At 42.6% G+C, this 24,022-nt stretch overlaps 1 protein-coding gene across 3 annotated transcripts in view; it reads left to right on the forward strand.

Moving 5' to 3' along the window:
* Positions 1 to 22,492, forward strand: part of LOC129866873 (inositol 1,4,5-trisphosphate receptor type 2-like) — a 156,750-nt gene extending 134,258 nt beyond the window's left edge. For all 3 annotated transcript variants that reach the window (XM_055939881.1, XM_055939882.1, XM_055939883.1), the window contains 2 exons: positions 17,293 to 17,454; positions 19,813 to 22,492. In XM_055939881.1, the coding sequence (XP_055795856.1) occupies positions 17,293 to 17,454; positions 19,813 to 19,896 (246 nt within the window). In that variant the 3' untranslated portion in view covers positions 19,897 to 22,492. The remainder of the gene's footprint in view (positions 1 to 17,292; positions 17,455 to 19,812) is intronic.
* Positions 22,493 to 24,022: the final 1,530 nt, after the last annotated feature.

Below are 24,022 nucleotides of genomic sequence, written 5' to 3' on the forward strand. Positions count from 1 at the left end.
TTTAATTCAGCACTGTCCAAACTGTTTTTATTCAACACTATTACAAAACATAAAATGCCTACTCCCACTTGCGCTGCAGTGAATGAGTAGCCCTGTGTTTTTATTATTATTAGCAGCTCGTCGTGTCTTTATAGGAATATTTCACTTTCACTGATCATAGGAGCAACAATTTGTGCTTGAGGCAGATGCGGTGTGGCTCGAGGTTCGCCATCAGATGGAAGACTGCGTCCCCTGTCTCTGGTCAGTCTCACAGGAGGAAAGGAAGGAGATAGCAGAGACCGTGAGAGGCTGACCCTTTGCTGCTCCCTCCCTCCGCTGAGACTAATGCCATGTTCAAGACAACTGGAAACTCAGACATTTCCGACTTCAACGCATTCAAGACATCTGTGAACTCTGGGGGAAAAATGAGATCCGACTGGGAAAAATTGTTTTGAAGGGTCATCCAACTCGGAATTCTAAGTCGTAAACCTGGGCATCTTTCTAGAGCCTCGACTTTCCGACCTGAACATCGCTGACGTCGTGATTTTACTTAATTTGTTTTACCTCTGGAGATTGCATGGCTGTGGGCTCGATTTTATACACCTGTCAGCAACGAGCGTGACTGAAATAGTAGAATCCAATAATTTGAGGTGGTGTCCACATGTAGTTTAGCATCAGTCCAGTGAAGTAAAAAAGATAATTATTTCAATTTATACTCAGCTGTGCCTCGCAAGTGCTACACCAACTGATGTATTTTATCAAAGCTTGAGTATTGAAATATAATATGGTCTGAGAAGAACAATATTGACAGGCCGGGCATATAGCAAATATTCTGCGATAATGTATTAGGTCTGCCTACTACACAAACCTCATTCCTACATTACTGTTTTTATTAAGTTAGTGTTACATTTTTCAAGTCATGTTTTAAAACAGATCTGAGCGTTAGATCTCTGCTTGCTTTTTGACTGTGAAAGTGATCTTTACTCAGAAAAGCTTGTTGACTGCTGTTCAGGCTTCCTCTTTTTCACTCTTGTCAATTAGGTTAGTATTGTGGAGTAACTACAGTCCATCTTCAGTTTTCTCCTATCACAGCCATTAAACTATGTAACTGTTTCAAAGTCACCATTAGCCTCATGGTGAAATCCCTGAGCGGTTTCCTTGCTCTTCGGCAACTGAGTTAGGAACGACGGCTGTAACTTTGTAGTGACTGGGTGTATTGATACACCATCCAAAGTGTAATAACTTCACCGTGCTCCATGATATTCAATCTCTGCTTTTTATTTTTACCCATATACCAATAGGTACCCTTCTTTGCGAGGCATTGGAAAACCTCACTGGTTTTTGTGATTTGAATCTGGGTTTGAAATTCACTGCTCGACTGAGGGACCTTACAATTATCTGTATGTGTGGGGTACAGAGATGAGGTAGTCATAAAAAAAACAATGTTAAACACTATTACTGCACACAGAGTGAGTCCATGCAACTTATTATGTGACTTGTTAAGCACATCTTTACTCCTGAACTTTTTTAGGCTTGCCATGACAAATGGGATGAATACTTCAGCTTTTCATTTTGTATTAATTTGTTTTAAAAAATGTTAAACTTAATTCTACTTTGATGTTATGGTGTATTGTGTGTAGGCCAGTGACAACATTTCTCTATTTAATACAAAGTCAAGGGATGTGAATACTTTCTGAAGGCACTGCAGCCACAGCTCTGTTACATAACCCATCTCAAGTGGCCCGCTAATAGCTCAGCCCTGCCTGGCATGTGTTCTCCTGTCGCTCTCTCTCTCGCTCGCTCTGTCACTCACTCACTCACACACACGCATTATCACGCCACGAGTCAATTATTCCTTAGCAACGTGGCCGTCACTTGTCGGTTGTCGGCGGCAACAGGAGAGGGGAAGACGGGCAGTGAGGGGCCTCTGAACTCGTGATCTATAGAGAGGCCAAAGGTCAAAATGTCCTGGTGGGGGGCACACACAAATGCGTACACACACGCCGCACAGTCTCTCTCACACACACACACACACTTCTCTCTTTGTGTCTATGTTTACCTAGGTGAGTCAAGCAGAAGGCAGCACATCCTGTTGTACCGTCTCCAGCAGAGATGGGTGTATTGAACAACGTTGGTGCTCTTTCTCAAGACGCTGGATAACACAATCACGTGCTGCTTGGTTTTCTACCGTTGTAGTGTTTGATACCAGTGTAGTGTACTACAGGCCACTAGGGTTGGTTATGGAAGTGGATGGGTCATGTGATGTAAAATGTGCGCACGTGCACTAGGGGTGTGACCGGTAAAAAAATGTCAACAAAATTCGTATTGTTAGCTGAAAATTCCTAAGCGTGAATTATTTTTTCCCCCCACAATTTTAATAGCAATGCAGTCATCACAAAACTACCTGGTCCTGGTCATCATCATACAGGGTCAAATTCAAATGAAACAAATACCAAATGCATCAATGCTGTAACTTTAGTAGGAGGAGCTACTTCATTAACTTGCCCTGTAATGTACGAGTGAGAGGGAGGCAGAGCAGCAGCTCAAGCAGCGAGCCGGGGAGGGGCCATGCGGTGTGCGTCTGAGTGATGAGGGTAGCAGAGGAGGGGGAGATGGCAACCAAGTCGACTCGCTCTGGTAGACTAACTTATTGCTAGTTATTTATCATCTCATCTGATTACCTAGTATCTGTCTTGACTGACCGAGAGAAGAGAGAAGCTAGTTAAGCTAGCTAACGTTAGGATAATTGAGTCTACGTTACTTTTGAATTCCATCTTCCATTGATTAGCCTAGATATCTCTTAATATCTTGCCACATGGAGGCTCTAGCTCTGACTGTAGTCTAGTGCCGGTTAGATGACTTGTGATTGGATGACAATAACAAGCTACATGCGCCACTCTTGTGAAAAGCCGGAGTAGCAGCAGCATAAATAATTAAATGTTCTCTCTCTCTCTGCAGTAAGCGCAATGTAGACCATCTGCATTGTGAATTCGTGTGGAATTTTATGAATTTTTTATATTTTTTTATGGAAAACCAATACAAAAATGTATGTTTAAACAGTAAGAGAATGTTTCCATTTGTCACATCCATAGCGCGTACGCTAGGTGTGGTGCTATGTCAGAGAGTGACTAGCCAAATAAGCAAGGGCCATACAGAGGACACTTGACCTGACTATACTCCAAACATACTCTGGAGTTTAGTCATGGATCATTAACTTGTCATCCCTTTGAGCAGGTTTTACAGGTCTTAAGAGTGTGACTCTCACACGCTCATACAGTCTCTCTCGTTCTGTTTTTCTCTCTGTGTTACAGCAGTGTAGATTGCTCCGCTGGACTGCAGGCACAAAAAATGAACGCCTAAAATGGTTATTCCCCTAGTCACTATCATTCTGAGTCGTCTCCTTTGTCCATGTTCTGTTGTGTGCCTGGTGAAAAGCTTCACAGCAATAGTGCAACAGGCAACCACTGGAGAGCCACAGAGTGATGCAGTCTGTAGTATGAGACTTAGTGAGGTGACAGAATGGTTCAGTGAAGAAGTACTGAACCCCTGACTCAAACTCGTACACTTGTTATTGTTTTGGCAGGCGATTGTGCCTAAGTGAATGTTTACACTGTGGGGTTATTTTGGGAAAGACTTGTTACGCCAGAGGTTGGCTATGATTGGTTATACTAGTCCATACACACAGCTCAAATGTTAGTCTGGGGGCTGTTCGTTTTTTGTAAATGTTAGATTACATTTACTCATGTTGTTCTAGATCACTCACGTCATGTTTAAGTTAAACGGATGAAGACAATACGTCATACTCTTTTACTCTATTTCAGTGACGAGGGGGGAAGTGTAACGTATCTTTTTATCTTTATTGAGGTCTGACCAGTGATTCCCAACCTTTTTCGCTTACTCTACCACCAACTGAATTTTGCTCTGCCCGGAGTACCCCTGGTTGGGAACCACTGGACTAGACTACACACCAAAGTCAAGTTCACTTCAACCCCCATTACAAATTTGAGTTCAAAATAATTTCCCATCATACATGGTTTTCCACAAAGTCTGATTGCACTAAGGCTAAGATGGTATCCATTCACTATTAATAATTAGATATACTAGCCTAATTGTGTGTTATCAACAGTCCCATTTAAGACCATTGTACTTCTAAGTTGTAAATATTAGGGGTATACAGTTGAAATCGGAAGGTTACACACACCTTAGCAAAATACATCTAAACTCAGTTTTTCACAATTCCTGACATTTAGTCCTAGTAAAAATTCCCTGTCTTAAATCAGTTAGGATGACCACTTTATTTTAAGAATGTGAATTGTCAGAATAACAGTAGAGAGAATGAGAAGAGAATTAGTATTTGGTAGCATTGCCTTTAAATTGTTTAACTTGGGTCAAACGTTTCGGGTAGCCTTCCACAAGCTTCCCAAAATAAGTTGGGTGAATTTTGGCCCATTCCTCCTGACAGAGCTGGTGTAAATGTGTCAGGTTTGTAGGCTTCCTTGCTTGCACACACTTTCAGTTCTGCCCACATTTTTCCATAGGATTGAGGTCAGGGCTTTGTGATGGCCACTCCAATACCTTGACTTTGTTGTCCTTAAGCCATTTGCCACAACTTTGGAAGTATGCTTGGGGTTATTGTCCATTTGGAAGACCCATTTGCAACCAAGCTTTAACTTCCTGACTGATGTCTTGATGTTGCTTCAATATATCCACATAATTGTCCTTCCTTATGATGCCATCTATTTTGTGAAGTGCACCAGTTCCTTGTGCAGCAAAGCATCCCCACAACATGATGCTGCCACCCCCATGCTTCACGGTTGAGATGGTGTTCTTTGGCTTGCAAGCCTCCTCCTTTTTCCTCCAAACATAACGAAGGTCATTATGGCCAAACAGTTCCCATTTTTGTTTCATCAGACCAGAGGACATTTCTCCAAAAAGTACCATATTTGTCCCCATGTGCAGTTGCAAACTGTAGTCTGGATTTTTTATGGCAGTTTTGGAGCAGTGGCTTCTTCCTTGCTGAGCGGCCTTTCAGGTTATGTTGATATAGGACTTGTTTAACTGTGGATATAGATACTTTTGTACCCGTTTCCTCCAGCATCTTCACAAGGTCCTTTGCTGTTATTCTGGGATTGATTTGCACTTTTTGCACCAAAATACGTTTATCTCTAGGAGACAGAACGCATCTCCTTCCTGAGCGGTATGATGGCTGCGTGGTCCCATGGTGTTTATACTTGCGTGCTATTGTTTGTACAGAGGAACGTGGCACCTTCAGGCGTTTGGAAATTGCTCCCAAGGATGAACCAGACTTGTGAAGGTCTACAATTTATTTTCTGAGGTCTTGGCTGATTTCTTATGATTTTCCCATGATGTCAAGCAAAGAGGCACTGAGTATGAAGGGAAGCCTTGAAATACATCTTCAGGTAGGCCTCCGATTGACTCAAATTATGTCAATTAGCCTAACAGAAGCTTCTAAAGCCATGACATCATTTTCTGGAATTTTCCAAGCTTTTTAAAGGCACAGTCAACTTAGTGAATGTAAACTTCTGACGCCAAGGAATTGTGATACAGTGAATTATAAGTGAAATAATCTGTCTGTAAACAAATGTTTGTTAAAAATGACTTGTCATGCACAAAGTAGATGTCCTAATCGACTTGCCAAAACTCTAGTTTGTTAACAAGAAATTTGTGCAGTGGTTGAAAAACGAGTTTTAATGACTCCAACCTAAGTGTATGTAAATTCCGACTTCAACTGTATATACAGTGGTTGTGCCACTAAAAGTTTTGAGATTTTGCTGCGGGACTTAGAGGTAATTTGTGGTTTAGTATCGTACCCTGTGTTACTACTTCCTTGTCCCAGACTAGCGCATGGGTGAGTTAGAGCACTGATTATGCTTTTGGGTCCCAAGGCGCTACTGTCTCTGACAATGAATGGGCGACATAAACCTAAATAGAAAATGATAATTGTGCACAACTTCAGTATTACTTCCTAAAACTGTTGTTACACTAAGGTTTTTATTCTAAGAGAAACTTAGACTACAATTAGGGTGTGGAAATGTTAGGATTATTTTGCCCTTACTGTAGTACTGTAGCCTACTCCCAACTGGTCACGTTGTACAGCGCCTGAGTGGCGCAACAGTCTAAGGCACTGCATCGCAGTTGTGTTGCTACAGATGCTGGTTCAATACCTGTGCCGGCCTCGACTGGGAGACCCATGAGATGACTGTAGGTTTTTGGTTTCTCTCCTTCTGAAAACATAAATAATTCTGAATAACAAACTGGCTTTTTTACAAATTAGCAACAACATCTCACCCCATGTTAAAGAATGGCCTTCAATCATCTCCAAAATATTGTTATTATTTAAACAAAGTGATTATTATTAATTTAGAATTATATAAAAGCCCTTTGGATATTCTAACAGATATATTATTAACCCTTGTATTAGCAGGACAATATATATTGGTCATATTGGTCATGGCCCCCGAGGGGTGCACAATGGGATTGCCTTGCAGTTCTCCAGCTGGATCCACTGAAATAGCGGTGGACGTGTGAGGTTCAAGGCACGAGGGCAGGGGGTACCCCACCCCACTGGGTAGCACAGAGCAACACTAAGGGGCATTGCACTAATAGTGGCGCTGACTAGAGAAACATTCCCGCTGTTCTTAGTGCCAGTCTCTCACTAAAGGCGTCAGTCAAAAGTTATACTTAAATCCGAACCAGAATTCAACGAAAAATTACATGTAAGCACACATTTGTAAATCCAAACTCTAAAAGTAATTGGAAAGGTAGATAGAAATTATTTGTGACATTGTGGTTATAATAAAGAATGCTGTGTTTTTATTTACAGTATTGATGGACAGCTGGTCGCATTTTGAAAACAGGTTTTCAAACACTTGTAGCCCGATTAGCAGGACAATACTCTTTATAGCCCGGCTTCTGTAGGCGTGAACATCCCCCTACTTGCAATGTATTCAATGCTTAAGTACGCTAAAGTGTTACATTTGCGAATAGCACTGTCCGTGACCAAAATCCCCAAGTCTACCAGTTTTTTTTTTAATGTCTCAAGTAGATTTTCCATTCCTCTTGAAAGCCCTAATCTGCTCACTTAAATGAATAGAGATCCTGGTCATGGTGCTACATTATGTTGTTACAGCATAATCAAATGTGAGGACAATCGGCGATCTGCTGTATACTTATGGCCAATTTTAAGCTGAAAGTCACACCTTGCCAGTACTCCTCACCCCGCCCCAAACTACACCCTTAAACAGCTTGTTTTTGAATGGTAACTGTGTTATCAAAAAATAAAAATAAATAAAAAGACATTGCGACCAGAGAGAACAGACAAAATGGCCATTGTTTTCATCAAGCCAGCTTCTTTCTATGGTACTACCTGTTCCAGGGTTAGGACCGTAACCATGACAGGACTTGAAAATGAGCTAGAGCTGAGAGGATCACCAAAACTAAAGGTATTTTGGTTTCAGTGCATTTTCTTGAAAAAAGATGTATATGCTGTAGCCTATAAATGTGTAGGCATACTGTGTAATAAAATCGATAATTTAAAGAAAGGTTAAATAAAAATAACAAATACAATTATTATGTACTAAAAACGTGTTTTTGCAGAGCATACAACAAAGCTGACAACCACCCGTGGAGATCAGTGGACCACGGGCCACACCGAAAATCACGTAGTTGCCAAGAAAGCAGTTAGTTTAGCTAGGTTCTTAAAATGTACGCAGCATTTGTGTGTTGGAGTCACTTTTAATTCTTAATTGAGCTACCGTTTTTATCATAGGCCACTGTAATCGATGGGGGCTCAGGGTGGTACTATTCTGCTCATCTGATGAAGGTGCACATCGATCAGATTCAAACTTTGAAGACCGAGATCAAGTCATTGAAGGCAGACCAGCAGAAAGAGAAACATTATTTGAGGGCAGAGATACGGGCGCCAGCTGATGCATTGGTCCAGAGCCAGGCGGTATTAGTGGAGAGACAGGCGGAGAATGACGCGTTGGCGAGGAACCAGTAATGAAGTCACAATCCATGCCAGGCACACCTGTGAGCTCTGGAACTCCACCTCCGACAGGCAGACAACATATACACATGACAACATGGCAGGTTCATCAGGTCGTCGGTTCACCCTGACATTTCCATTCCTCTTCTGACAACAGAACTTGACAAACTGCTCACCAGGCACAGCAAGGGCCATCCAGACCGTTATGCTGTTCTGCTATTCCAAGGATGGACTGTTTACTTGTCAGACTGCACAGTAGCCTAATAAACAAATGCAGGTGGCTTATCTTCTAAATGCTTTATTATCCAAATGTAAAAGCATATACTGTACAGTACTGTATTTCTTCATCAGCATCTTTATGCTTTCGTTAGCAAAATAATGATAAAAAATTATCTTTCAAAATGCAGATGTTTATTTAGTTATGGATCCATAACAAATTACTGTGGGAATAAATATCACTGAATTGGAACAAAGTTGTCTAATGAAGGTATTGATGCTTACTGGAAAATACTCTTTCAAACACACACTGTCATGTTGTACAGCTCCATTATGCCTATTAGCAGTTAGCTGGATAATAGACTTGCCTAGAAGGAGGTTAGGGGGAGAATTCTATCGTCAAATGTATTTCTTAGTTAGGTTGGCTGTATCACCACCGGCCGTGATTGGTTGCCATTTCAGTTTAATCCACCAGAAAAGACAAAACAAATAATACAACAAAAAGTATTATTGTTATTATGTATCACGTCCAACCATGATTGGGAGTCCCATAAGACACTTCAGCGCAGTACATAATGCATTCTATGTTCTGATTTCTATGTTTTTGTATTTCTATGTGTTGGCCGGGTATGGTTCTCAATCAGGGACAGCTATCTATCGTTGTCTCTGATTGGGAATCATACTTAGGCAGCCTTTCCTCTTTTGTCATTGTGGGAAGTTGTCTTCGTTAGGGGCACTATAGCCCTTGTAGCTTCACGGTCGTTTTTGTTATTTCTTGTTTTGTTGGCGACATTTTACTAATAAAAGAAAATGTACGCTGCACCGTGGTCCTCTTCTTTCGACGACCGTGACAGTAGAAGCATCAAACAAGGTATTAAAGACTGTTGATATCTAGTGGAAGCCTTAGGAAGTGCAAAATTGCCAATATCCCACTCTATATTGGATAAGCAAACCTACAAACCTCAGATTTCCCACTTCCTGGTTGGATTTCTTCTCATTTCTTCTCAGGTTTTTGCCTGCCATATGAGTTCTGTTATACTCACAGACATCATTCAAACAGTTTTAGAAACTTCAGAGTGTTTTCTATCCAAATCTACTAATAATATGCATATCTTAGCCTCTGAGCCTGAGTAGCAGGCAGTTTACTCTGGGCACCTTTTCATCCAAGCTACTCAATACTGCCACCCAGCCATAAGAAGTTAAATTAACGTGAGCTAGAAACACTATACTGCAGTGCATTGGACGATTGTTTGTTCAATGTGTTTGTACTTTGTCTCTCTCCAAATAAACTAAACTGTAGTTAAAGGGTACATTATGTCCCTTCTCATTAATTTCTAATTGGATTTATTGGGCATGCTTAATCAATCGGTCACATTTGAGTCGGGGTTAAACAGGACCTGTTGTTCCTAGTTGTTTTTGCAGACGTTCATGAGAAAATGTCTTTGTGCCCCACAGTGGCCCTCTTTTCCCTCTGTATGTTGAGAGAAGGGGCTGTTGTTTTGAAGTTATTTTTGCCCCACCTCAGGGCTAACTAAATTAGCGTGTCGTGTCAGGCTCCTGTGGTCTGTCGGCCAGTCTGTCCTCACTTCACCTGTTGCTCAATGCCTCTGCCCTCTCTCGCTCTCTTTCTCTCCCCTTTTCACACTCAGTGACTAAACAAACTTCTACAGTGGGGTCTGAAATAAGAATGACTGTATAAAATAAATAATTGAAATACTGAGCTGTATTGTATGCAAAAAGCAAATGAAAGGAGTATGCATTTGAGATTCTCCCAATACCTCACCTTGTGTGGATAACGGCACTGAGCCTTTTTCTAAAATATTTTGTGAGTTGGAGAACACCATTGGGAGGGACCTTATACCATTCCTCCATACCGAATCTTTCGATTCTTATGGACTGTCCGCTTCAATTCAAACCACAGGTTTTCAATGGTTTTCTAGTCTGGAGACTAAGAGCTTACTGGAATTTAACTGGAATGTCACGACCCGGGTTCGGTGACTTTCTTGCTTTGCAGCTCAAATGTATCGTAAATGTCACAGTAGCCATTAGACTAGCCAGTAGGCTAAGCACAAAGACAGCTACTGGTAACATGCAACGTTAGCTAACATAATTTGCTTCATGAAGTAACTTCAACAAACAAAAATGAATGTTTAGCCCTCTCATACAAATATGAAAGTACAATAACGTTGTCATTCATATTATCCAGAGCTAAGCAAAAATGTAGATATAGTCCTCACATACTAACTTAATAGCTAAGTTAGATAGAATGCCAATGTTAGCTAAACAATGGCATTCGGCCTACTTTATAACAAACCTTGCTTCATTTCATCAATATCATGCGCAAACCATTACATTAAGTTGTTAATTCACTAGGCAGTTGAAGCAAGTCAATAACCCCAAGCACACATCAAAATCAACAAAGAAATGGTTAATTGGCCACAAAATCAACATCAACACTCCGTCCCCGGGCTTAAAACCATTTGAATTGAAGAGAAGTCCATAATCGCAGACAAACGATATCAAGGATCTGGAAGGATTCTGTATGGAGGAACAGTCTTAATTAACATAGCTTTCAATTTGTTCGCCATCTCATAAAATGTTTGAGAAAAAGTGCTGTTATCCTCGCAAGGTGAGATATTGAAAAAAGGGATGTCAATATTTTTGACCCATACCTTTTTGAGGAAAAACATATTACTTGTTAAACCATGTCTCATCCTCTGTTCAATTGTGTTAGTATACTTAAGCAATAAGGCACAAGGGGGTGTGGTATATGGCCAATACACCACAGCTAAGGGACGTTCTTAGGCACAAGGTGCCTTATTGCTATTATAAACTGGTTACCAACGTAATTAGAGAAGTAAAATACATGTTTTGTCATACCCCTGATATACCACGGCTGTCAGCCAATCAGCATTCAGGGCTCGAACCACCCAGTTAATAAAAACAATATAATTCACAATTTATTTTGCATACATTATAGCTCAGTATTATATTCATTTGATAGTAATTTTTTCTCATCTTTTTCAAGGGTGTCAATATTGCGGACCCCACTGTATATTCATGCTAGCTGAGTAGCCTAATTGACACTGGTGAATAGGCTTTTATATGGATGCATGATGCAATCACTCCCCTGCCTCTTCCTACTTACACTTCTACTTACCCCAGCCTGCTAACTTTAAACGCCGTGTCTTCCGCGTGCTAGCATAGTAACGACTACCCCGAGGGCTTCCCTGTTCCATCCATTGCTGTTCACTGGACCCTATGATCACTTGGCTACATAGCTGATGCCTGCTGGACTGTTCATTAAACACGGTACTCCATTTTGTTTATTTTTTTTTATCTGTCGGCCCTTGCTTCGAACTCAGGCCCTGTTTGTAGCTAACCGACCCTCTCTGCCCATTCATCGCCATTTTACCTGTTGTTGTTGTCGTAGCTGATTAGCTGCTGTTGTCTTACCCGTTGTCTTAGCTAGCTCTCCCAATCAACACCTGTGATTGCTTTATGCCTCGCTTTGTCTCTTTCAAATGGCAATATGCTTTGTACACTGTTGTTTAGGATAGTTATCATTGTTTTAGTTTACTGCGGAGCCCCTAGTCCCACTCAGCATGCCTCAGATACCTCCTTTGTCCCACCTCTCACACATGCGGTGACCTCACCCAGCATAACTAGCCCATCCAGAGATGCAACCTCTCTTATCATCACTCGGTGCCTGGGCTCACCTAAACTGTACCCGCATCCCACCATACCCCTCTCTGTACATTATGCCCTGAATCTATTCTAGCACGCCCAGAATTCTGCTCCTTTTATTCTCTGTCCCCAACGCACTAGACGACCAGTTTTGGTAGCCTTTAGCTGTACCCTCATCCGCCTCTGTTCCTCGGGTGATGTGGAGGTTCACCCAGGCCCTGCGTGCCCCCAGGCACTCTCATTTGTTGACTTCTGTAACCGAAAAAGCCTTGGTTTCATGCATGTTATCATCAGAAGCCCCCCTCCCTAAGTTTGTTTTACTCACTGCTTTCGCACACTACGCCAACCCTGATGTCCTTGCCGTGTCTAAATCCTGGCTTAGGCCACCAAATATTCTGAGATTTCCATACCCAACTACAACATTTTCCGTAAAGATAGAACTGCCAAAGGGGAGGAGTTGCAAACTACTCCAGAGATAGCCTGCAAAGTTCTGTCATACTGTCCAGTTCTATGCCCAAACAGTTCGAGCTTCTAATTTTAAAATTGTATCTCTCCAGAAATAAGTCTCTCACTGTTGCCACCTGTTATAGATCCCCCTCAGCTCCCAGCTGTGCCCTGGACACCATATATGAATTGATTGCCCCCCATCTATCTTCAGAGTTCGTTCTGTTAGGTGACCTAAACTGGGATATGCTTAACACCCCGACAGTCCTACAATCTAAGCTAGCCCTCTATCTCACACAAATGATCAAGGAACCCACCAGGTACAACTCTAAATCCGTGAACATGGGCACCCTCATAGATATTATCCTGGCCAACTTGCCCTCCAAATACACCTCTGCTGTTTTCAATCAGGATCTCAGCGATCACTGCCTCATTGCCTGCATCCGCTATGGGTTCATGGTCAAACGACCACCCCTCATCACTGTCAAACACTCCCTAAAACACTTCTGCGAGCAGGCCTTTCTAATCGACCTGGCCCGGGTATCCTGGAAGGATATTGACCTCATCCCATCAGTCGAGGATGCCTGGTCGTTCTTTAAAAGTAATTTCCCCACCATCTTAAATAAGCATGCAGGCTTTCAAAAAAATGTAGAACTAAGAACAGATATAGCCCTTGGTTCACTCCAGACCTGACTGACCAGCACAAAAATATCCTGCGGCGGACTGCACTAGCATCAAATAGTCCTCGCGAAATGCAACTTTTCAGGGAAGTCAGGAAAGCAAAGGCTAGCTTTTTCAAACATAAATTTGCATCCTGTAGCTCTAACTCCAAAAAGTTTTGGGACACTGTAAAGTCCATGGAGAATTAGAGCACCTCTTCCCAGCTGCCCACTGCACTGACGCTAGGTAACACTGTCACCACCGATAAATCCGGGATAATTGAGAATTTCAATAAGCCTTTCTCTACGGCTGGCCATGCTTTTCTCCTGGCTACCCCAACCCCGGCCAACAACTACGCACCCCCCGCAGCTACTTGCCCAAGCCTCCCCAGCTGCTCCTTCACCCAAATCCAGATAGCAGATGTTCTGAAAGAGCTGCAAAACCTGGACCCGTACAAATCAGCTGGGCTAGACAATCTGGACCCTCTCTTTCTAAAATTATCTGCCGCCATTGTTGCAACCTCTATTACCAGTCTGTTCAACCTCTCTTTCGTATCGTCCGAGATCCCTGAAGATTGGAAAGCTGCTGCTGTCATCCCCCTCTTCATAGGGGGTGACAATCTAGACCCAAACTGTTATAGACCTATATCCATCCTGCCATGCCTTTCTAAAGTCTTCGAAAGCCAAGTTAATAAACAGATCACTGACCATTTCGAATTGCACCATACCTTCTCCGCTGTGCAATCCGGTTTTCGAGCTGGTCACGGGTGCACCTCTGCCACGCTCAAGGTACTAAATGATATCATAACCCCAATCAATAAAAGACAGTACTGTGCAGACCTGGCCAAGGCTTTCGACTCTCAATCACCGTATTCTTATCAGCAGACTCAACAGCCTTGGTTTCTCAAATGATTGCCTCGCCTGGTTCACCAACTACTTCTCAGACAGAGTTCAGTGTGTCAAATCGGAGTGCCTGTTGTCCGGACCTCTGGCAGTCTCTATGGGGGTACCACAGGGTTCAATTCTCAGGCTGACTCTTTTCTCTGTATATATCAACGATGTCGCTCTTGCTGCGGGTGATTCCCTTATCCATTTCTACGCAGACAACACCATTCTGTATACACCTGGCCCTTCTTTGGAGACTGTGGTAAGTAACCTCCAATCGAGCTTCAATGCCATACAACACTCCTTCCGTGGCCTCTAACTGCTCCTAAACGCTAGTAAAACCAAATGCATGCTCGTCAACCGTTCGCTGCCCGCACCCGCCCACCCGACTAGCATCACTACTCTGGACGGTTCTGACTTAGAATATGTGGACAACTACAAATACCTAGGTGTCTGGCTAGACTGTATACTCTCCTTCCAGACTCATATTAAACATCTCCAATCCAAAATTAAATCTAGAATCGGCTTCCTATTTAGCAACAAAGCCTCCTTCACTCACGCCGCAAACATAACCTCGTAAAATTGACTATCCTACCGATCCTCGACTTCGGCGATGTCATTTACAAAATAGCTTCCAATACTCTACTCTGCAAACTGGATGCAGTCTATCACTTTGCCATCCGTTTTGTCACAAAAGCCCCTTATACCACCCACCACTGCAACCTGTATGCTCTAGTCGGCTGGCCCTCGCTACATATTCGTCGCCAGCCCCACTGGCTCCAGGTCATCTATAAGTCTATGCTAGGTAAAGCTCCGCCTTATCTCAGCTCACTGGTCACAATAACACCCACCCGTAGCACGCGCTCCAAAAGGTATATCTCACTGGTCATCCCCAAAGCCAACACCTACTTTGGCCACCTTTCCTTCCAGGTCTCTGCTGCCAGTGACTGGAATGAATTGCAAGAATTGCTGAAGCTGGAGACTTATATTTCCCTCACTAACTTTAAACATCAGCTATCTGAGCAGCTAATCGATCCCTGCAGTTGTACAAAGCCCATCTGTAAATAGCCCACCCAATCTACCTACCTCATCCCCATATTGTTTTTATTTACTTTTCTGCTCTTTTGCACGCCAGTATTTCTACTTGCACATCATCATCTGCTCATCTATCACTCCATTGTTAATTTGCTAAATTGTAATTACTTCGCTACTATGGCCTATTTATTGCCTTCCTCCTCACGCCATTTGCACACACTGTATATAGATTTTCTTTTTTTTCTATTGGGTTATTGACTGTATGCTTGTTTATCCCATGTGTAACTCTGTGTTGTTGTTTGTGTCCCACTGCTTTGCTTTATCTTGGTCAGGTCGCAGTTGTAAATGAGAACTTGTTCTCAACTAGCCTAACTGGTTAAATAAAGGTAAAATAAAAATGGTGACTCAGTGACTGTCAAGACTGAACAAAGTTTCAACAGCATTTCCTTTGACCAAGTCAACTGTTGACCACTGTGCTGACCACTGTGCTGACCACTGTGCTGACCACTGTTCTGACCACTGTGCTGACCACTGTGCTGACCACTGTGTTGACCACTGTGTTGACCACTGTGCTGACCACTGTGTTGACCACTGTGCTGACCACTGTTGGAAAATACATCCTAGTTAGACTTGCACCTGCTATTAAGTAGTGCCTTGTTATAAAACAGAGAAACTAGTTTATATTCTGAACTTTATGCTGCTAAAACTGTCAAATAAATTGTACGCCTACATACCGTATGTTTCAATTGCTCAAACATAGCTATAAACATTATTTGAGGAATGGAGGGAAGCTGGATATGGAGTGAAAATGCTCTGTTTGTTTAGTAATTCGACCATTTAAAGAAAAACAAGCACACATAAAACTTGAAAAAGCCATACATGCACATGAATAAAATCATTCAGGATAACACACAATAAAGTCTGGGACTTATTTCCATTGTGATCCCCTGTTATTTACATATGACATTTTAGTCATTTAGCAGACGCTCTTATCCCGGGCGACTTACAGAAGAAATGAGGGTTAAGTGCCTTGTGCAAGGGCACATCAACAGATTTTCCACCTAGTCGACTCAGGGATTTGAACCAGCGACGTTTCGTTTACTGGCCCAACGTGCTTAACCTCTAGGCTACCTGTCATCATGAGAGATGAGCTCACTGAAAAAGTGCTGTTTAAAGAAACACTGCCGCTCCCTCTGTCTCTTCACGATCTCTCCTCTTTTTCCTGTACAGTATCTTTGTTTTTACATAAGTGGTGGGATAAAATCCTCCTGTTCCTACCTCTACGTTGTGCCAGCCATATCTATCAGCACCTTTTAAACCCTGTTTTTCAGCCAAACTGGCAACAAGATCTTACATAACATCAGCTGAAGGCGATCTATCTGTCTCATGGCAAACCGACACGTGCACACAGATATTGGTACAGACACATCTTAAGCCCATTATATAATGCTGCATGTTTTTCTGTCTATATTTTCCTCTGTACTTTGTCCTTTATGGCCACTTGAGGTAGTAATCTCTGTTGCAGGTAGTGCTCTCTCTCTGTTGCAGTTCAGCATAGCAAATATGTCTAGTGTGTCTACTAAAGACTAACACGTGAGCTCCCCCCCATAGGCCTACTCATTTTATTCACTGCTTCACTAGAAACACAATGTTTCTGTGTTTGAGCTCCTGGAGGCTGATCTGGAGTCAGTTCCTTTGAGGAGATATACTGTTAATGTATTGCTTACTGCAGTACTCAGCCAGTTTATGTGAGCAGATCTTTGTACAGCTTACTGCAGTGTCTGGCTGGGAGAAAACAGGCCTGGTTAAAAGTAATCACACTCCTCTAAAGTGAGGAACTTGGACCAATTCCCTCAGATGTACTGCTTAATATACCTATCCTGGCTTTCTCTCTCTCTCTTTCTCTCTCTCACCTCACTCACTCACACATACATGTATTATTTTCCTGGCTCCCTCACTCTGTCAGGCAGCCTGTCTGTCTTCATCTTTCCTTCTTCTCCTCCCCTTCCCTCCCACACTTTTCCTCTCTTTGTCTTTCCCCCTCTTTCTCCCATCCCATTCACTTTCACTTTTCCCTCCCCTTTTCAGTGTTTCTCAACTTCTCCTTTCTCTCTCCATTGCTGCTCTCTTACCCTCTCGTACCCTCTCTCTCCCTCTGGTTTTAGCTCAGTAAACACTGCTGTGCAGTGTTGAACTTCTGAATTGAATAGGCATTGAATCTGCTACGTAAATACATTTAATTTGTGCCAATAAATGTTCTTTTCAAATCAAATCTCTCACGCTCTCTCTCGCTCTCACTTCCTCCCACTCTCGCTTCCTCCCGCTCTCTCGCTTCCTCTCACCCTCTCTTTCTCTCTCACTTCCTCCCTCTCTCTCCAGGAGAAGAACCTGGACTGGTTCCCCCGGATGCGGGCCATGTCTCTGGTGAGCAGCGAGGGGGAGAGTGAGCAGAACGAGATGCGCTCCCTACAGGAGAAACTGGATGGCACCGTCAAACTAGTGTCCCTGCTGTCTTCCCAGCTGTTCGAGCTAAAGGAGAAGGTACGGCACTGTCGTTGAAGGCATTAGTTCATACACTTAAGACAAGGCCACGCAACTCAAATGTCGTGTTCATTGTGGCACTCAACGTTTAATGAGCGCTTCTTATTGGAAAAGTCACGGGTCGGTATTTGAGGGCCGCCATCCTAAGGGTCTCCCTAACACTTAACTGATCTTTGGATGTCATTGATTGGTCCGAGTGTAGTCCACACAGTATGGACTTTCTTCATTGGTAACTCTTTAACCCATAAGAGGCTAATCGGGGGGAGGGGGGCTACTACTAAGCTATTTGTTTTAAGTTCATACCCAGGTTAATTTTGCTATTTGATTTTGAATTTTAAGACCCCTTGAAGTATAAAAAAATATACATACCAAATGTATTTTATGATTTATTTATTTATTTATCTGCATGTATTTAACCCCTTATTTTTGTCACTAAACAGTCTCCGTATATACTTCCATTATATATTTTTTTACTTGCACCGGGAACCTTCAGACGAGTTTTGTGAGGCCTGTGGGAGTCCTAGAGCAAAACAACCATGTGTGTGTTTGTAGGAGAGTCTCACCTTTCCACAAAGGGGTCATATTAGTGTGTAGCCCAAACTGTTCGGACGCTACAGACAGAAGTTGGCAGATCGGCTGAACCGACTTCAGACGAGTCCCAAGACGCTTGTGGGGGTTGTAGAGCAAAACGGAGAACACCATTGTGTTCGTGAGATTCATCTTCTCATAGAGGGGTCATAATAGTTTGTCAGGTCACTGACCTCTCTATCGGCAGTGTCATCGTCGTCGGTGATCAGTCCTACCTTCGTTGTGTCGTCAGCAAACATAATGATGGTGTTGGAGTCGTGCATGGCCACGCGAAATTTGGTGGAACAGGGAGTACAGGAGGGGACTAAGCACGCACCCCTGAGGGGCCCCCGTGTTGATGGTCAGCGTAGCGGATGTGTTGTTGCCTACTCTTACCACCTGGGCGCATCCCGTCAGGAAGTCCAGGATCCAGTTGCCCAGGGTACTGACCTTAGGGATGACCGTGGAGGGCACTATGGTGTTGAACGCTGAGCTGTAATCAATGAACAGCATTCTCACCATCATGAGTCGTCATGGGTCTCCTCACTTGTATCACAATGGGGAATCATTCCCATCGGTTCACATGCACTTGTCCTTTTCCTTGAGGTTATCATGCCTTGCTGTACAATGCCATATCCCTCCCTGACCTTCCAGAGAGCCTGTGGCTGTTGGGCTGACTAGTCATGATGCAGCAAGTAGTTTGACCGATCGTCATCACTCCACCATCACCTGATCATTACAACACCATCACCTGCCTCTTCTGCATGTGATCTCTGTGCAGTCACAGGCCTCTCGTTGTTTGTTCCTGTTCTGCTGCCCAGATGTCTGTGTGAACAACACCCCATGTTGACGTATTTACATTTGAGTAATTTAGCAGACACTCCTATCCAGAGCGATTTTACAATTAGTGCCTTCATCTTAAGATAGATAAGTGGGAAAACAACATAGAGGGTCACACTTCAGATAGTGAAAATAACAGCCGTGGTAAAAACCGAGCTGGAACATTGACCTCCCTCATGTTGTTTTGTGAACTTAGCCCTCTTATACTCCAATAGAGAAAATAACTTCACAGTAAAAACAGAGCTGGAACATTGACCTCCTGCATGTTGTTTTGTGAACTTAGCCCTCTTATACTCCAACAGAGAAAATAACTTCACAGTAAAAATAGAGCTGGAACAGGAGTCATGGGTTGTGATTGATTGATTTACCAGCCTATGATGAATCAGAGTCCTGGTGTTCATGGTATCGCAGACTATACTGTGTTTACCTAGGAAGATTGTTAAGGACTTGTCTCAAGACAGACAATTGTTTCTGGAATATTACATTGTGCAGGGTGAATATGTAAGACAGGAAATCGAGGATAATTAAGGACAGAGGCTTTTTCCGGCCATGTGTGAACACCGAGAGCTGAGCCAGGTCTTCAGAACAGAGATTACAGATACTGACCGGTACATTGTGTTTCTTCTCACTAATGGTGAATATCAGGAACCATGTTATGAAGTGTAAACTAAAGACGGTGAAAAGTTATCCTGGAAAGATGGACATCTCAAATGGACTCCTTTGGACATTACCACATTTCAGTTAGGAACTATCCCACAAATTGCCTAAAATGTACACAAATTAGTAAAGCCGAGATTGGATTCTGTGTTCTGAGATTACTGTCGGTGTAACCTGGGCTGACTCTTGACTATTTGTAGGCTACATTGCCAGATTCCATTGACACTGCCCAAACTGGCAATGCTGTGTGTAGCTTATATTGAACAAGTTCTTCTTTCCTTATCTTCTCCACAGATGACAGAGCAAAGGAAAAATAAACAGAGGCTGGGCTTCCTGGGGACTCATGGAGTCAACAACCACCATATCCCAGCACACTGAGGGGCCCGGAGCCCCCTTATCACAGAGAACTCTGCTGGAGGTACACACAGTAACCACACTAACACACACACACACACACACACACACACACACACACACACACACACACACACACACACACACACACACACACACACACACACACACACACACACACACACACACAATGTTATCCGTTTTATGGAGCCTTTACTCAAACAGTGCCTTGTATTCAAAGCAATCAGTGCCTCGTTCTTAGACTGATTCCTCAGACGACTCACCCAGCATCACCCTCCCACATAGAACAGTACAGTGATTTGTGCCTTTAGAACAACACAAGCTGCACAGTCATTCTGATCATCCCATATAAGTCCTTCTGCTCTATGAGTGAGACTGAATGAGATGCAAGGCATGCGTCACTATGCCAGGCTGCAGCAGACTGACTGCAGCCTGGAGGTCAAGGAAGAGGGTTAAAGGTTAAGTACTGTGGCCCTGTGGGCAGCTACACTCTTCCTTCAGGATTCTCAGTGCACTGTGTCTGTCTGACAGATGAAGACAGAGACTGGGCTGTACCCAGGTCAGGTATTGGTACATTGGGTGGTTGGTGTAGTTTAGCTCTGTTTAGACGTTGGAGGGGTTGCTCCTTGTATTATTGATAAGCCCTTTTGGGAAAGGGTATACATGTAATTTTAAGGTAAAGTATTTTCTTCCTAGCCTGGTCCCAGATCTGTTTGTGCGGTCTTGCCAACTCCTATGACAATGATAATACGAGTTGGCAAGACCGCATAAACAGATCTGGGACCAGACTATCTATTCTCTTTTGTTTTGTTTTAATATGACCTGTTAACTCATGAATGTAACTGGAGAATAAAACTTTCGTTTTTTTTTTTACTGTGGAATAGAAAATAGAAAATACTTTTTGGTGACACTTTACTTCAACTAGCCGCAATAATGCTTCATAGCTGTGTCATAAACATGTAGCAAAGATTCAATGCATATGTCATTTCTAAAGGATATACTATGACAATGTTAGGACACATATATTTACATATTGCAGTAGTTAGCCTCCTACTGTGAAGCTTCAAGACATGTTAAAGACGTTGTTGCGAAGCGTTACGGCGCTGAGTTCAAGTAAAGTATTACCGCCTTTCCTCTCAAAGAAGTGTCATCCATGATAATGCAATCGCTGCACTTCATTACGTGCCTTTCTACAAATGTCGTACATAGTCTAGAAATAACGCAGTGAAAAAATGTATATGAAGATAATCTGATTATCTGTGTGGAATTTACTTGAAAGTCCTTGTGATTCAAAGTCTTATATTGGTACAGAATGTATTCACCACTGTCTAAAGATAATGTGCTTGTGTACAATACAGTAGATAGGTCGTTCCACGAAATGAGTCCCTTTTGGGTAGTATAACTTGCTGAAAAAAAACATTCTGTCATGAAGAGTACATGTTCAACTTAATTAAAAAACATGTTTTCCCATTTCTAAGGTTACATTTTTAAAAAATGACTGTGGTGGGTGCCTAGTAAGTACCAAATAAAATAGCAGGGTTGGCCGTAACAGGGTTGACCGTAGCAGGGTTGGCTGTAACCGGGTGATTTCGTCTTAAATCAGGCATAAATCCCTTTGTTACAGGGGGAATGGAAGCTTGTTGTATGCATCAGGGAGTGGCAATTGAATGCAAGCTTCACAAATGTTTTTTAATTGTTTAAACATTTCTATCCTGTCTATCTATGGGTAACAGGGTTGATGTGTTCTGCACGACCCACTCAGTTTTCCACCACAAAACAGCAGAAAATGATCAAAAGAGTAAAAGCAGCTCACCTGCTTTGACACTATGATCTGACTAGTAGATGTTGAAAGTTCCTTTTGAAAAAATGATTCAAATCATATTATCATATTAAAATGAGAGTTCAGTTCACGTAACGGGGTTGACCTTTAAAATGAGGGACAGGGTTTTTTACCTTTAAAATGAACCACGAATTGCCTGAAATAAACAATTTTCAGAAAGGACTGTGAAAGCAAAAAAATATCTAGGGCTTTAGAATGATGGAGACAACTTGGAGACATTTTGGGATCAAGTGGGTTAAAATCTTCCTAGAAGTCACAGAGGGTACATGTCAAAATGCTGAATTTATTCATATAAATTGTTTTTTATTGAATTATCCATGTGGTCTATATTAAATGGCACTTCATTTAATATAGAATTTAAATTCAAAATTGGTTCACAATTTCTATTAAGGGATGAAAAAGGGACTCATTTCATGGAATGACCCAGAAACAGTCACTCATGTTGATAAAGATGTTGCATAATACTGTAGTCATGGGTATTTCCCAAATGGCCCCCTATTCCATATGGCCCGGGACATAACCATGGGACTCAATCTCATACTGTATTCATTCTCTGTTTTTTTGTACTCAGCCATGTAAAGTCATCTCACTCAGTCAAATGGAATGCAATTCAATATATGTGTAAAAGTTTTAATGTCACACAATAACAGTATGTATGCACTCCAGAGTGGAATGCCCTTTGACAGTTTTCTCTAAACAGATTGTGTATTTAATGTTGTTGAGCTGTTATAATGTAATAAATCTATGATAAGATAAGAATGGATGTTTTTGCCTTGAGTTAATCACTGTCTCTGTGTATTTAGTCAGCAGTCTTTGGGTTGAATTCATGTTTGTCCTACCGTTGTGGGCCACTTGCGCATGTACACAGTACACACACCACAATAAACATCATACTTTAACGATCACACTGCAACCGTTCTGCTCAGTGCATCTGCTTAACACTCATAAGAAGCCTGATGTGGACTTTGGATCAGCGTTATCTTTTGTCATTTTTTACTTTAGCCTGAAAGATCAAGATGAATGACTGGAAATATGTCTGTGTGACTCAAATTCACCTTAATTCCAAATTAGATAATTTTCTCTGATTTAAAGATATCAAATGAAATGGTTTACAGTGATAGGACAGACAAGGAATCCGTGTACAGTTGGATAACGCAACACGTGCGAGGTCATTAATGAATGTAAGGCTTGAATTGTTTCCAAGTTGTTTTATAATCTAGACATGTGATTTCCCCCCCCCCCTGTTTGATCTAAATGAAGGGCAACCCCCCCCCCCCCCCCCTCCTCCCGCTTGGACAGGGCTCACGTCCAGAGATGGTTCTGTTCTTGTTGACGCTGGCGGGGCTGCATTCTCTCACGCCGCCTCTGTGACACAGCCATTAAAATTAGCTGCACGCGGTACCATAATAGCCCACAGCTGTCACCGAGCAAGGCAGGAAGGGGAAAGTCCAGCAGATCTGGAATGCTCCGACTAGGAGGGGAGGGAAGGAGAGAGGGGGTGATGGGACATGCCTACCCTGGCTCTGTCGGTACTGTATGGTGCATTCATACACAAACATCCACTGCTTTGTTTTTTTATATTCCAATGACCTGGAAAATTTCAGCCATATATTCCTCAAACAATAATTTCTCTCATACAATTGAAATGGCATGGCAGATGCCGCCATAGTTAATCTACTGCTTCTGTTGGACGTGTCCTAACTGCCATTGGACGAATGTATTTTTTAGTAGCTGGTAGTGGTGTAAGGTTCTGTGTCAGGATCAGAAAGAGAATAGCTACAGTCTTTCCACTTGTGCTGCTCGGAGTCTGAAAACATACTGCTGTAATGTAATGGGTTATCACCCCCAGGTCGATATGTGTTACTGTACCCTTATGACTCACTGTTATTCTGAGAAACTGTACACGTTGTGTGCATGTGAACAACACATTGCGTGCACTTGAGCTGGACACCGGAGTCTCTCGACACTGGCAGCCCCCGACCAAAGTCACGTGTTGTTTCGTCAGCGTGAACTCAGACCCACCCAATAGTAGTAGGACAATAAACAGGATATTATGCCACAAACACCTCTGGGACTGAGCTGAGCTCTGGGACGGAGCTGACCTCTGGGACGGAGCTGACCTCTGGGACGGAGCTGACCTCTGGGACGGAGCTGACCTCTGGGACGGAGCCACGCTGATGATTTGGATGTTGTGTTTATTGTGTTTGGAGGCAGGTGTTGTAGTGTGACAAACAAAATATGTTTTTGTGTTGTAGTGTGACAAAAGAAAAACAAGTATTTTCAAATGTT

This window comes from Salvelinus fontinalis, chromosome 12 (genome assembly GCF_029448725.1).
Source record: "Salvelinus fontinalis isolate EN_2023a chromosome 12, ASM2944872v1, whole genome shotgun sequence".
Taxonomy (NCBI): Eukaryota; Metazoa; Chordata; class Actinopteri; order Salmoniformes; family Salmonidae; genus Salvelinus; species Salvelinus fontinalis.